This window comes from Gymnogyps californianus, chromosome 1 (genome assembly GCF_018139145.2).
Source record: "Gymnogyps californianus isolate 813 chromosome 1, ASM1813914v2, whole genome shotgun sequence".
NCBI lineage: Eukaryota > Metazoa > Chordata > Aves > Accipitriformes > Cathartidae > Gymnogyps > Gymnogyps californianus.
Window position 1 is genome coordinate 155906511 of NC_059471.1, and position 13771 is coordinate 155920281.

A 13771-nucleotide genomic window follows, 5' to 3' on the forward strand; every position below is an offset into this window, starting at 1 on the left:
AGGCCAAGTTTTTAGAGTGGTCAGAAGACCCCGGTTTAATCCCTGAAGTTTAAGCAGCCCCTAAACTGTCCTGTCTGTATAAAAGCCCTCAGGGACCTGGCAGTGGATCAGGAGTCCATTCACCTTCTGGTCATGCAACTATTTCCTGATGTACGTGTTGCACAAGGACTGGGTTTAGAGATCAGCAGCAGAGAGCAGGCTGCTGCCAGATCTTGCACCGGCAGGAAATTCTCCATGGCTTTAGCAGGGTGCCCTGTACTACCCCCAGTGGTATGGTGGGATGCCTCTTTACTTCCCAGGGTATGAGTGGATGACACATTCTCCAGTGGTCACTCCTCCAGCCCTTTTCCTGTGGGACAAACCCTGATGTCAGACTTCTAGCACTGTTGAACTTTTAGCACCAATTCTTAACAGTGCATCATATTATTTTGGTTCTTACTTCTGGACAGAATTTGTCCTTCAAATGGCCCATAATTTGATCTCTTACCGTTTACCAGACAGGGGTCCCCTTTTCTTTGAGGACCCCCAGGAGAAAGCCCCTGCTTTGGAACCACTATTTACAATATGTGACCATCTTGGAGCCAGGAATGTGCAAACCCTCAGCTCTGTAGGTGGTGGCACTTTGGTACTGTATACATAAGAAATGCAGTACAGTGCAAGTGCTGACAGCTTTCCATTTGAGATGATGTCTTCGTAAGGAGCTTGATTGTGCTGTTGTCCCCTGCCATTGTTTTCCTCTGCAGTCCCTCCAGGTTGTTGCTTTATGGGGAGGGTGTGATGGAAGAGTTGTTTTCTGTCCCAGGCAGTGGTTACTTTCTGCCAGTGGCCCAGTCCCCTAGGAATGTGGTTAATTCCCAGGGAAAGGGAGGAGCAGCGGTTGCTGTCGACTTTCCTGCCTTGTGCCAAAGCATCTAGTTCTGTGTAGCCATTGTACTGAATGAGGGTGCCAAGACCCTCTCTCCTTTTCTGGGTGCAGACGAATGCAGTTATGAAAGGGCAGCTAAATGCATTGGTTTCTCTGGAAAATATCTGGTATTTGCAGGTGTGTAGCATCATTCACTTAAAAAAAAAAAAAAAAAAAAAAAAAAAAAAAAAAAAAGCCCAGATGGATTGACAAGGTGCTTTTTCTGATGATGCTGCAGAATCCGGCCCTGAGTGGTGATCTAGAAACAGAAATGAATGGCTGACATGAGCCAATTCAATCCCTACCTCCAAAACCAAGCTCTTCTGTCTATGAAATTGTCACAGTTGAAGCTGTGACTGTGTTTCTGCTTGGCACCCCCTGTGCTCGCCCTAGGTGCTGGCCAGTGGCCTTGCTGATCCCTAGAGCTGTCCCAAATTCTCAGTCCACTGCAGCCTCCTATTTAGTTTCCTTGTGCTGTCTTAGCTCCTACTGCTCTCCACAATCCTCTCTCCAGCCCACACAGGGGTTGGCACTGCATGTTTCTGTCTGTCTCTTCCTAATCCCTTGTTCCAGGGAGGCCTGATATGGCTTTCTAGTGTGTCTGTTTTCCATGCTTGGATCCTACCAGCTACCTTATGGGTGGCTTGGGTCTTAAACAGTGTTTGGCTTCAGGACAGAACATGAAGAGTAACTTACCTTATGAAAACAAGGAGATTTTGCTGGAATAATTATTTTAAGATAGATGGAGAGTCAACTGCCTGGTGTGATGCGGCTGTTGGGACTGCAGCTTGTCTTATTCCCGAAGGGATAAAACTATTCTGTCCTGCACAGGATCTTACAACACATTTCTGTCCATAGTGGTTTAGGATAGGTCTGTCCTACCTGGTGGACTGTCGGTCTGGGAGCAGGGTGAGGCACACTGAGTGTTTGTTCACATGGCTAGGGTGAAGATACTTGTAGCTCAGCAGCCACGTACCCCCTCGTGCCCTGCTGAATGTATGGGCTCACCTCAAGGCTTGTGTGTGTCAAGCTGACTTGTCTGCCCTTAATCTTGTGGCTTTTACAGAGGTGCCATGTGATAGATGGTAGTAAAAAGGGACCTGTCATGCCTATGCCTGGCCTGTCCATGCTACAGATAGCAGCAAGCTCTGTTCTGCATCAGAGGCCAGTACAATCTATAGGGACATTTTTCTCCTTTCATGCTTGAGAGTGTGCATCCATACAAGGTGGGAATCAGACAAGAGGAAGCTGGGCTTGTCCAGCTATGTTAAAATACAGAAATAGTCCTAGTATCTTTCACTAATGCATTAAGTGGCATGATTAATGTCTGTCATGTGTAATGCTCTTTTCAGGTCTATTCCCTTGATGGAGTCCTCTGCATGCAGCCTAGTGCTTTGATTTGGACACTGTTGTGTGTCTTAGTGTCATCATGATAAAAGATCAAACTCTGGGAGCTGAACGCAGATGGAGTTTGTGATAATCTTTAGTTCTTTCAGACATATGTTTCATAGTTTCAAACTTGGTGGTCACAGATAATTAAGTGGCATTGATTTCATAGTCAGTTCATAAACAATGGTAGAGACTCCTAGCACTATACAAGGGAAATGTCTCTGAGGAGGCCAAGGTATTATCACCCACTGAATGAGTAATGTTGTTTCCGAAAGCTGAGGTTTTCTTGAAACCCACCTGTCTAAATAGTATCTACTTAGGCACTAGTGAGTTAAAGCAATATGAGATAGCCCAGAGTTTGCATCAGAAAAGAAAACTTAAACACTGTCATCCTAATTCTGTAGGTGAAGATGGAAGATTTGCACGTGGACATGTAATTTTTCCAGTACTTATTTCAAAGTCTGTTTGCACTCTATGGCACCTAAGAGAGACTGTTGCCCAATGGGATTGGTTAATATCTTTTATCCTTAAAAATGACCTTTTCATAATCTGAAGGAATCTGCTGTTGATGGATCTGAGAAGGAGGGTGGCACTCTGCAGAAGTGGAGAAGCTCCTTGGAGAAGAAAAAAAGAACCCCTGTCTCCCTTTCTTGGGAAAGAAGTCAACTTTCATTTCTCCAAATGCCAATTTGTTGCCCCCTAAAACAGTGCTGTGCTGTCAGAGTACTCTCAAAATGTTTGTTTTCTTTACATTTAGCTAGCATGTCTGTCTGTCCTACAAGAAGTTGTTTCCATTTCTTTAAATTATGCAATTACTGCTTTGCTTCCCTTAAGGGAGGCCAGCAAAGGAAACTAATAAAATTCATTCATCATTAGTAAGATGTGCTGAATGCTTACGCTAATCCATCTGAGAGACATTGAGCACACAGTGAAAATACACATTGCAATGGTCTTCTATTGCACAATGAATTCCCTCCTATAGAGAGCACTGTAATTCTCTGTTTTCCTGTTGTAATTTGAGGATGTAGTAATATTAAGAAAGGCAACAAAGATGGTTAGTGATCCAGTGGAATTACATACAAGAAGAGATTGTGTAGGAGAGAATTACACTCAGTTTGGAAAGAAGATAACTTAGAAGAGATTTAGTGGAAATTACATACTCTAGTAAAAAAAAAAAATCCATCATTCCTTTCTCTTTTTTCTAGTTTCTTGACTTATTATAAATATATGTTTATCACAGGATCAGAAATTGCAGTGAGTCTGTAAGACCTCATATGGAGCCTTTCATGAACACACATTGCACAAATTGTATTTCTCTTTGTACATGTCTTCGTAATGACATGTTTTCTGTTTTTGATAAAGGTTCCTAGAAGCCTGAATAGGTGTCTTCTGTGACATTTACTATTAAGTAAAATAAGGGCCTAGCAGGTTTAAGTGTTAGCTAGACAATAGTCCTAATAAAAATAGTAAGGTTGCAATTATAGCTCTACAGCAGATATAAACAAGGTCTAAGCTAATGGCAGGCAACTGCCAAATAGATAAAAAGAAATATTATTTTAGCCAGTGTAATCAGTCTGGAGAATTCATCATTGCAAGAATCAGGGAGTCGAATACAGCAGCTGGAATAATTTGAGGGTCTGGATAATTTTATGACTAATTACATTTGTAGCTATGCATATTATGATAAGAGTAATTGAATCTTAAGTTAACGGTTGGGTGAGGAAGAAACCTCCCTCTATCTAAAGCATTTTAGAGTTAACCTTGTATGTAGGGTTGTTTTCCTCTTGCCTTTCTCCAAAGCTTCGGGCATGTGATACGTCTGAAAGCTCAGAAATAGATTGAATTTGTTGATATTCCTATCTCATATACTGTCTGTGTTTCTGTGGCAGAGAACGAAAGGTTTTGTAAGATAGCAAGAAGGAGTACTGAGAAACCTGCAACTTGTCTCTGGCTTTACCGTTGCCTTCTTGTGTGGCATTTGGCAAATTGCTTAATCTTGTCTACTTCCAACTCCCCACCTGCGATAGATGGGCACTTACCATCCCAGAGATGTTGTGGAAATGAAGTTTGTAAAGTGAAATGAGATTGAAAAGGGAAAGACAAAAAGAAAGCAAGAATCTCATTGCAGTATGCCAAATTAATGTATGAGGCCATATCTATACAGGAATGCTTTGGAAAGTTAAGGTGAATCAACTAGAAGTGTGAATGCAGCGTGCACATATGAAAATGCAGTAAATCTTTTCCACGAGAAGACTCTCTCATTCTGGAAGTCGCTGTGTATCACCTTGAGGGGGTGGCCTAGATGGGCTGGGTTATTCATCCTACACTCCATTTTTTTGAAGTATCCACATCTTATCTCCTGTGCCTCAAAACCCTCCTTGAGGTTCTTGCCCCCACTATTCTAACTGGGAGGCTGTTCTAAAATCTTACTACTTTGATAGTCAATAACTTTCATCTAATTTCTAGCAACGTTTATCCATGGCCAGTTTATACTCATTTGATCTTTTAGTAATGTAGGCCTTTATATTAAATAAATATTTTTCCCTCCCTGATGATTACTCCCAGTACATTTATAGACAGCAAGCATGTCTCCTCCCTTTGGTCTGCTAAAATGAACCTTTGGTTTGCTAAAATGAACTCTCCTAACTACGACTTGTAAGACAGGCCGCCTGTTCCCTGAGGATCCTTATAACCCTTTCCTCCACTCATTCCATTTTTAATTCATTCCTTTTGAACGTGCTCATCAGATTTGCATGCAGCATTCCAGAGAAAGTGTATCCCAGATATTCTACATTTGTAGTTTCTATCATACTTGTTGTTCATTGTTATCCTGTGGTTGATGTGTCCATCCACGTTTTTCCCTTCTTGATTACTTTCAAACAATAATCTGCTACTGCAGAAATTCTTGGAGTTAACATAGTCCCTCTAAGGGCATGAAGCTTTGCTTTCAACTAAAGACTCTCCTCTGTTGCAGTTGTTCAGGTTCCTTAGGTCATCCAGTTCTTCTGATACGACAATCTCAATCTCTTTGCCTGCTGAGGAAAGAATCTGTCTTTCAACCCAGAACCATGAACATACTTCACTAAAGTCTGTCTGCTTTTTGTGCCAAAGTCAGTCCTCAAAACATTGAACAAGGTTTGTCCCAAGACTGACCCCTGAGAAATCTATGGGTTTCCTCCTTTCATGCCTGTACTTCTTCTTTCAACTCAGTCCATGCTCATTTCCCTACAGCTTGCATGTTTACTGTCTCTTGATTTTTTTTATCCTGATCTTCATCCTTTTGGGTGTGATGACTGTTCCCCTGCCACCAGACCAAATGCATTACTGAAATCTGTGTATGTCTTCCACTGTTGGCTCACCTAGAAAATGTGTTATCTTCCCAAAGAAAGATAACACGCAGTGTATCCCATTTCCCATTCCTCTGACCCTCTTTCCTTTAGGTATTTGCTGTGAAGCAGGGTGCCAGGATGTTACCGGTGGGCCAGAAGTGGGGCCTGAGGGACTGTTAACTGGCTGCAGCTGCTCCATCCAGCCGTGCCACTTACACAGTGCTGGTGCTTACGACTCAAATGTTAAAAACATATGGTGGGGTTTGTGAGAAAATCTGAGGACCGTGTGTGTTCCATGCACTGGGAAATCTTGCACGGTATTGAGGTCAGGCTTGCAATTGTGTATTTAGTTGCTTGGCTTCCCCTCCCTCCCGCTGACTCTTCAGTTACCAGCCTATTAGAATCAGCCATTAACCTGGTTAATGGGGAGAGACAGCAAATACCAGAAAGGATGATGTGCTTTTCTTAATTCCCTCTTGGAAACCTGACTGTTTTAAACTGTAAATGTCTCAAGAAAAGGCTGAAAAGGGTCCAAAACATGTCTTGCTTTTGTAATGCAGGCACACCCAGGCAGAGGAGAATGAGATGAGGCTGTGTTCTCCTTAGGACTTCACTGGCAAGTGATCTTTGGAGGTGAAAGGGTTGTGTCCTGCCAAAGCTGCCCAGGTGGCTTCGAGCTGGCTGCATGCAGGCTTTGGGGTGGTGAATTGGCATGACTGGATCATATTGTGCCATCTGATTCTTTTGGGTGATATGATCCATTGAGGTGATATCTTGATGCCATCTGATCCTTTGGGTGATATGAGTCAACCCGAAGAGCCTCTGCCCTCTCTGACCCAGGGCAGGTGACAGCAGAAGGAGAAGAGAGCGATGAAAGGCATGGAGTAAGGGCAGAGAGAAAGGGAGAGCTCATGCAAGAGGGGAAACAACCATCTTTCAGGAAAGGACTTGAGCAGTTTCTCCGAACAGTGATGCAACAGCTCCTTGTTCCAGACAGCAAGGGCTAATACAGCACACAGAAATAAACCTGCCCACTTAGTTTTTACTAAAGACCTGAAAAGGTAGAAGGAAAAAAATTTACAAGTTGTTTGGTATTTAGTTCAGGTACTCTTTTCTTTAATTGTGTAATGAGAACACATTGTCCAAATTTTCATATGCAGATTCAATTAGTGTTCAGTTAATTAGCCTTTACAGATGAGGATTAACTTAATTACATAACACTAACCTCTCTTAATAACTATTAAGGGTAGGAAGGCTGCTTGTAATAAATTTGGAAGGGCTATATGTGTTTTTTAAAATCTGAAATGGCATACACATAAATTAAACCAAATTACACACAGAGGACAGCCATTAAGGGTAACGATCAAAGGAAACAAACTATGTATATAGCTCGGAATCAGGCTGGTTAGAAGTTCATGCTGTTTTCCTCCTCTTGTCTGCTGGCATCCTAGTGTTTTCACTAGGATTATTACTGGAGATGATGTACAGTCTGGGGTCATTCCTTCAAAGTGGGCTGCAGTCTGATACAAGGTTGCTTTAATTAAATGTTAGCTTGTATTAAAAAAAAAATCAATTTGGGTACTAGGTTACTAGAAGTTGTTTTTTTGCAGGTGGTCTAAGGAAAAAAGACATGTGAAGCCCATTGAATACTAAAAATATGATCCATAAATGTCATTCATTGTCATTATGTACCATAAATAACTGTATAGATTTTTGTCTCGATATGAGGTATGCACTCACACAATGATGCTGTGGTTATTAATATCACAGTGAAACAGAACATCATGTCTGACTACAGGGTGGTGAGGGTGGAGCATATATGGGACTAGTGATGGGATGTGGAGTCTTTGGTTTCTGAGTCACAGGTTTGAATCCAGGCTGTCTTGGTAAGTGACTGACATCAGGTAACATGTGATGCTTTTCAAAAACGGGCAACAAAAGAAGCCTTTTTCCCTTGGCTATTCTTGCATGGGTAATGTTTCCCACTTGCAGTAGATTTTGATGGGCACACCACATCCATCTCCACACAGCTCAGTAGCTTTTGTGGCATTCAGTACACTACAAAATTCAAGGGCTACCCTCATTGCATTCTGGAAGTCACTTTTTTGGAGTCCAAATTTTGAGTTACTGTCAGGAGTACGCATCTGCTGGATCCCAGCTTTGTGGCCCTCTTCAAACCATTTTATCTAGTGACCCTTAAGGACTATAGCTAAGTTCATAAACCACATGATTTGTTTTCCAGCTGCAGCAAGCTGAAATGTTACAAAGCATCGTCCATGCAGTCTGAGTCACTTTAAGCTTGAGTTTAAGCTTAAAGTCACTTAAGTCCCCATTTGCAGCCACGAGATCTGCAGGTATTGAGCAACTAATAAGAATAGGTTGGATATGCCTCATGTTAGACACCCCAAAAATTGAAATGCATGGTACTACTGCCTCTTTCTGAAAACTTTGGCTTAGTGCCTACACCCATTTTCAGCAAGGAGGGAAGATGACATTGCTGCAGATTTTTTCCTTGCTGTGAGGAACTAGCAAGGTGAATATGCAACAAGGAGGAAATTGCTGAAGGATCCATATTGGAGTAGCAGAATCTATTGAAAAAAGGAAAGGGGATACTTGAGCCAACGGAGTCCCTTCTGAAGCCTTTTCATGTATGTGCTGCTCAAGCTGAAGCCTCAACGTTCAATATCTCAAGATAGATGGTTGGCAATGACCAGACTTTGCTCTGGCTGATGCAGACCCAAATCTTGTTCCCTTTCATAGGGGTTGCACCTGTATCCCTGAGAGCAGGATTTGGCCTGGTGAGTGGATCTGCCCACAGATGCAGCTGATGATACATGCTCAGAGGAAGGGGAGAATGCAAATTCCCTGTAGGGAGGCAACCGCCAGCCATATAAACAAAGAAGCCTTCTGGGTGTGCAGCAGTCAGCCCACTTGAGCTGCTGTTTCCATGGTATACCAGATGCTGTAAAATATGCTTTCTTCAGGGAAAGAAGCTTTTCATACTCCTGCATTATCTTGTTTGATAATGGGCTGTCATCAGGCTGGTACCTCACTGTAGGGGCCACACGCAGCAAGTCCCCCCTGCCCCAACCCTTTTCTGAGTTGTTGATGACAAGCCATATTCTGCAGCTTCCAAACGAAGAAAAAGCTAAGTGATTTTTCTGACTTGGAACAGCATTACTGACTATGCTTTTACACTTCATTGTTACGAGTGACTGTTTAATGTGCTACAGTTCCTCCTGATGTACATGGTGTCATCTCGTAATACTATGCCTTGTTTTGCTTTTCAGTTTCCTTCTGTTTTCATAAAAAATCAGAATACATATGTTTCCATTTTCCCCTGATTATCCCCTTCCTAACCCCCACATTGCTTCATTATAGCTCCTGTCTTATGGCTGTTTAAGCCACTGGGTACGTGTCAGCAGGCACCATTTCTGAGTTTGCTTCCTCTCCTTGTGTTTGCCCACTGGGTGATCTTGAGTCAAAGAGAGGTCTCTACCTCCATTTTCTTGTAAAACAGTTGCTGCTGGTGGGTAGGTACTTAGTTATCCTGTAGGTACTAAGTACAGTTGCAATTATAAACCTGGACAAACCTGCAATAATAAGCCTTGGAGCAGATCGACCTCAGCTGGTGTAAATAAGTTACCAAAAGCACTTACGAGGCTTGCTGTGTTCCAAACATGACTCAGAGGAGGAGGAGGATGTTTTCGAGGTACCTGTCGACTGGAAGCCCTGTTCAGGGATGATGCTGCAAAACTGGCAGAGCTATGTGGACGTGGCGTATCCCCTCACTGTGTACTGAGACCATCACAGGTTCATTGGCCTTCCTCATGGCTATCAAGAAGAAACACAAGAGCCTTCATACGACCCCAGCTTCCTCCAGCTGAAAGGCGTGCCTTGGCTTGTAAGGGATGCACACACACGTTCCCTCTGCCTTGCCCGTGCTCTGGCCACCGCAGCCTCACAGGGCTCTATGCGTGCTGTTTGCTCGCCTTTCCCAGGCAGCCTGACGAGACCTGCTCCTGGGTGCTCACCATGCCTGTGAAGGGGGCCAGGATAGCAGTGGGTCCCGGGGGTGGATGGTGGAGGCAGGCAGTGTGGTGTGTGTGTGTGTGTGTGTGGTGGTGCAGGACGTGAGAAAGTATCCTGGAGTGTAGAAAACAAGCGCTGTTTTTACTCGCGAGTATGCTTTTTCACTCTCTCTCCCAGCTACTTTTCAACTCCTTCCCTCCCCCCATCTTGCAGGCTTGTACTTCTCACTTTGGGGAAGAAAAACTAAGTGTGGTTAATTTTAAGCCAGTGCAATCATTTAGGAGACCTGGAGGTGGAAAACCAGTTATTGGTTAACAGGCCTGATTTGAAATGTGTTCTGCCTGACCCCTCTACTGTAGTGAGCCAGGAGCAGCGCTTCCAAGAAGCTGGCTTTCTGGAAGGCTTTTTCACTGAATCATTTAAAGCCTAGGCTTCTTGTAAATGTTAATATCCTGCTGGCTCGCTGGAATGCAGCTGGTGGATACAGCAAGTGCAATACCTATGTGCGTGCTCGCAATCCAAAGCAAAACTTAGCAGGCAAGGTTCAGGCTGTAGTTTGGGATGTCCTCGCTGAAGGCTCAGGCTAGGAGGAAAGTGGGCAGGAGGGCAGACCCGATTTGGCATCGTCTCCTAAGACTGGAAGTCCCTTTGCCCCGTGCAGCTGTTAGTGTTGAGATACAGCAATGCTTTGCACCCCGTGTTCGGCTCTGCCCAGTAACCTCGAGCAGTGCCCTGTGTCGCTCTGGTGCCTCAGCGTGGCTGTAAATGTCAGCTGTGTTTACGCAGGTTGGAGTCACTCTCCCAGGCAAAGCGGTCAGAGTGCACCGATGAGCTGAGCCTGCTTTACGCAGTCTTAGATGGCTGCCTGGAGAATAGCACTGGCGGGAATTTGGCCCCAGGATTTCCCCTTGCATCAGCAGGGGAAGGCAGTAGGCAACCTTTGTAATGCTGAAATCATACCAATTGCAGGCTGAAATCCTGCTACTGCTGAAGTATCGCTATAGCAAAATGCAGGTCGGTGTGAATGCATGGGTACCTTTTCCCCTCCCTCGGTGTCTGCAGATAAAAGCCTTTTTGAGATAGCTGTTTGTGTTTGTGGTATCACAAAGGCTTTGTCCACCTTAGTTTCTGTGTGCTAATGGATGAGGCTTTTCTGCTTACTTTAGTAGTAAAGTATTTTTCAGGTGAAAATATATATTTTTTTCAGGCAATCATCTAAACCACCTCTTTCATAATTTTATCTTTAGTGTGTTTTCTTACATGCTATCCAGTGCTTTAGATTTTTGTAGCTTAAGGAAAACTAAACTTCTTGCCTTAACCTGGAGACATATTGTCCTGTAGAATAAACATATTGCAAGTCCAGGATTAAAAAAAAAAAAAGCACAACTGTATTAAGAGTAAAAAACAATTGAAGGACTCTATAAGAGGAAGACTGTAGATGGTGGCAAGTGCTCTACTAATTTGAGTGATAAGTTAGCACCCAAGGGTGATAAGTAGGATAACTATTTTTGATTACCAGATTTTCTTTTGCTTAGTGTGGTAAAATGCTCCCAAAGCATACACGCATTACGTGGTCTTGTTTATTTATGTCTGCAGTTAATGTATTTACAATAGTTCATATTGTTCTAGCCAATATTCTGCAGTATGTCATAAAAAATAAGAAAGATTTAATATGAGGCATAAGTATTCTACTTTGTTAGTGAATTTTCTCTCAAGAATGAAGATAGATCACAATAGTCTTTCTTGCATTAATATAAATGCAGATTAATGCAGTCAAATGTGTTATTTTTCCATAGACAAGCTACAAACACAATGCAGTACGATTCTCAAATATCACAGTTTTGTTAAAACAGATTTTTTTATATTCACTTTTGGGATACATTTTGCACACCTTTCAGATTAATCAATTTGAATTCATTTAGGACACTAACAATTTAGTATAGTGGCAGGTTTATTTAGATAAATGGATACCGATTTTCATCAATTATGAAAACGAAACACAGTAAAAATTCTAAAAGTTTGTTAAAATAAATCTACTTAGTATTCTGCAGAGTGTCCCAGGTGACTGCCTCATGCTAAACTCCAACTTTGCAGGTTTGGGGTTTTTTTTAATAATATAACTAAAACCAAAACAAGACAATCTTTCCACATTCCCTGTGTTTCTCTTGTGTGTAGTAAGTCATATACTTATTCTGTTATTAATTTCTCTGTTGGTTTTTCCATCCACACACATATCAGAAAAAAATTATGAGTCAGGACCCAATCATGAAATTAGTTTTTAAAAAAAAATAAATCATGAAATGTTAACATAGTTTGGAGTGTAAACCTTCATGAAAACATGTTTCATGGCTTTCCAGGTCTTTTTGGTGGTTGGGATTTTTTTTCAGTCATCATTTCTAGACTCTACTGTCACAGATGGACAATGAGAGAAAGGTGAGGTTATGAGTTAATACCATGGCTCTCCTAGTTGAGGTTCAAAGCTTTGGTGTGAGTGTTAGCAACACTGTATAATAGAGTTTCTGTTAAGTACTGTTCTAAAATACTTTGTTATTTTTCTTTTATCCAGGGTTTTTGGGAAAACCACACAAAACTCATAACAGAGTATGGACCTGTTTGTGGGTAAGCTTAGCAGTGCCATCAGCTTTCTTCTTTTCTGGCTGTTGCTGTTTGGGTTTGTTGGGTGGGAGAGGAGAAAATTCCAAGATAAGATGTTCATCAAAATGCAGAGTGCAGTGTTTCAGTCTGGGGGACAGAGGTGGAGGTTGTTTGATTACATGCAGACAGTAACCTTGGCTTATTTTAGTTCGCATTTGGTGTTGGACTTCACTCTTCTCTCTAATTGTAATTATGCACATAAAGTTTAGTCTTTTTCAGAACTGTACAAAGCTACCAGCTTTCAATATTCTCTTTTCATCTGCATATTCTTTATACTTACGGTGAACAGTGGAAATAATAATTTATCGTCTTAAAAAAACCTCACTTAGTTTATGAAATGGTATGAATTTGGTTCAGCTGTTACTATCTATATTTATGCAAAATTCCTAAACTTAATGGAGTACAGATTAGAAATGAGGCATTTCTCTCTCTATAGCTCAGCTGTGCTATCTTAGCAGTTTATTAGGAATGAAGAGTTTAAGCAGTATATACCTTCATACAAGCTCTTCCACATTTCTGTGAATGTCATTTCTGTTCCAAGAACTACTATCCAGTTGTCATCACTTTAAATGGAAATGCAGTTATTTCATAGTAGTTTCTATCGTTGTGGTCAGTTGGTGTTTCTAGCATAACTATTATTTCAATATATAAGTATCAAGCAATATCCACAAAGTACAGACAATGTCAAAAATTTTTCCTGTGTTCTGCAAGGGGTTTAAGACACTTGTAAGAGACCATATATGAATGTGTGTGTGCATATTTGATCATAAATGATATAAATATGCTTTGTATGCTCTTCCAGAAAAAAAGCTCTATCGGAAAGAAGTCAGGCTCAGCCATATGAAGCATTTGATGCTCCAGTCACAGCCACCTTGTGGCATTTATGCTCAGCCCTAAGGACGAAGTGCTGCAAGAAGTGATGGAAATAATGAATTCCAAGGGTTAGGTACTTGTCTAAGAGGAAATAATACAGTGTCTTAGCTGGCCAGGAATGGAGAAAGATATTCATTAACACTGTGGCAATTTGTATGTTGTGTAACAAATGGAAAATGACTGAGGCTTATTATCTCCGTGACCTTTGGTGTGATGCCCTTAAATGACAATAATGTAAGAACACTGGCATTCATTCCTCAGTGTATTTCCTTCCTTATTAATATCATGCCTATTTTTTTCTAAGCTGAATTTGAGACAAGTTGCTATTTAGTCGTCTGTCTGCTCACCCGGCCAGGCAGAGGCTATGTCATCAGAGAAGGAGATGTATAATTACAGTGTGTGAGCGGATAGATAGAAAGTTTCATTTTTCCAATCTACCCACAGCTGTTAGGGAATTAAACCTCTGTGAGACTTGCATGGGCTGCAAAGCTGGATGATGGTGATAGTGGTCATCCAGGACTGTTCTGCCTCTTTGTGATCCTGTAGGTAGGAGGAGTGAGCAGATTGAGCATAACTACGTCCCATTTAT

At 41.9% G+C, this 13771-nt stretch overlaps 1 protein-coding gene across 1 annotated transcript in view; it reads left to right on the forward strand.

The window, feature by feature from the left end:
- TBXAS1 (thromboxane A synthase 1) overlaps positions 1 to 13771 on the forward strand; it is a 233206-nt gene that overhangs the window by 68035 nt on the left and 151400 nt on the right. The window contains exon 3 of the mRNA XM_050899408.1: positions 12221 to 12273. Within this exon, the coding sequence (XP_050755365.1) occupies positions 12221 to 12273 (53 nt within the window). The remainder of the gene's footprint in view (positions 1 to 12220; positions 12274 to 13771) is intronic.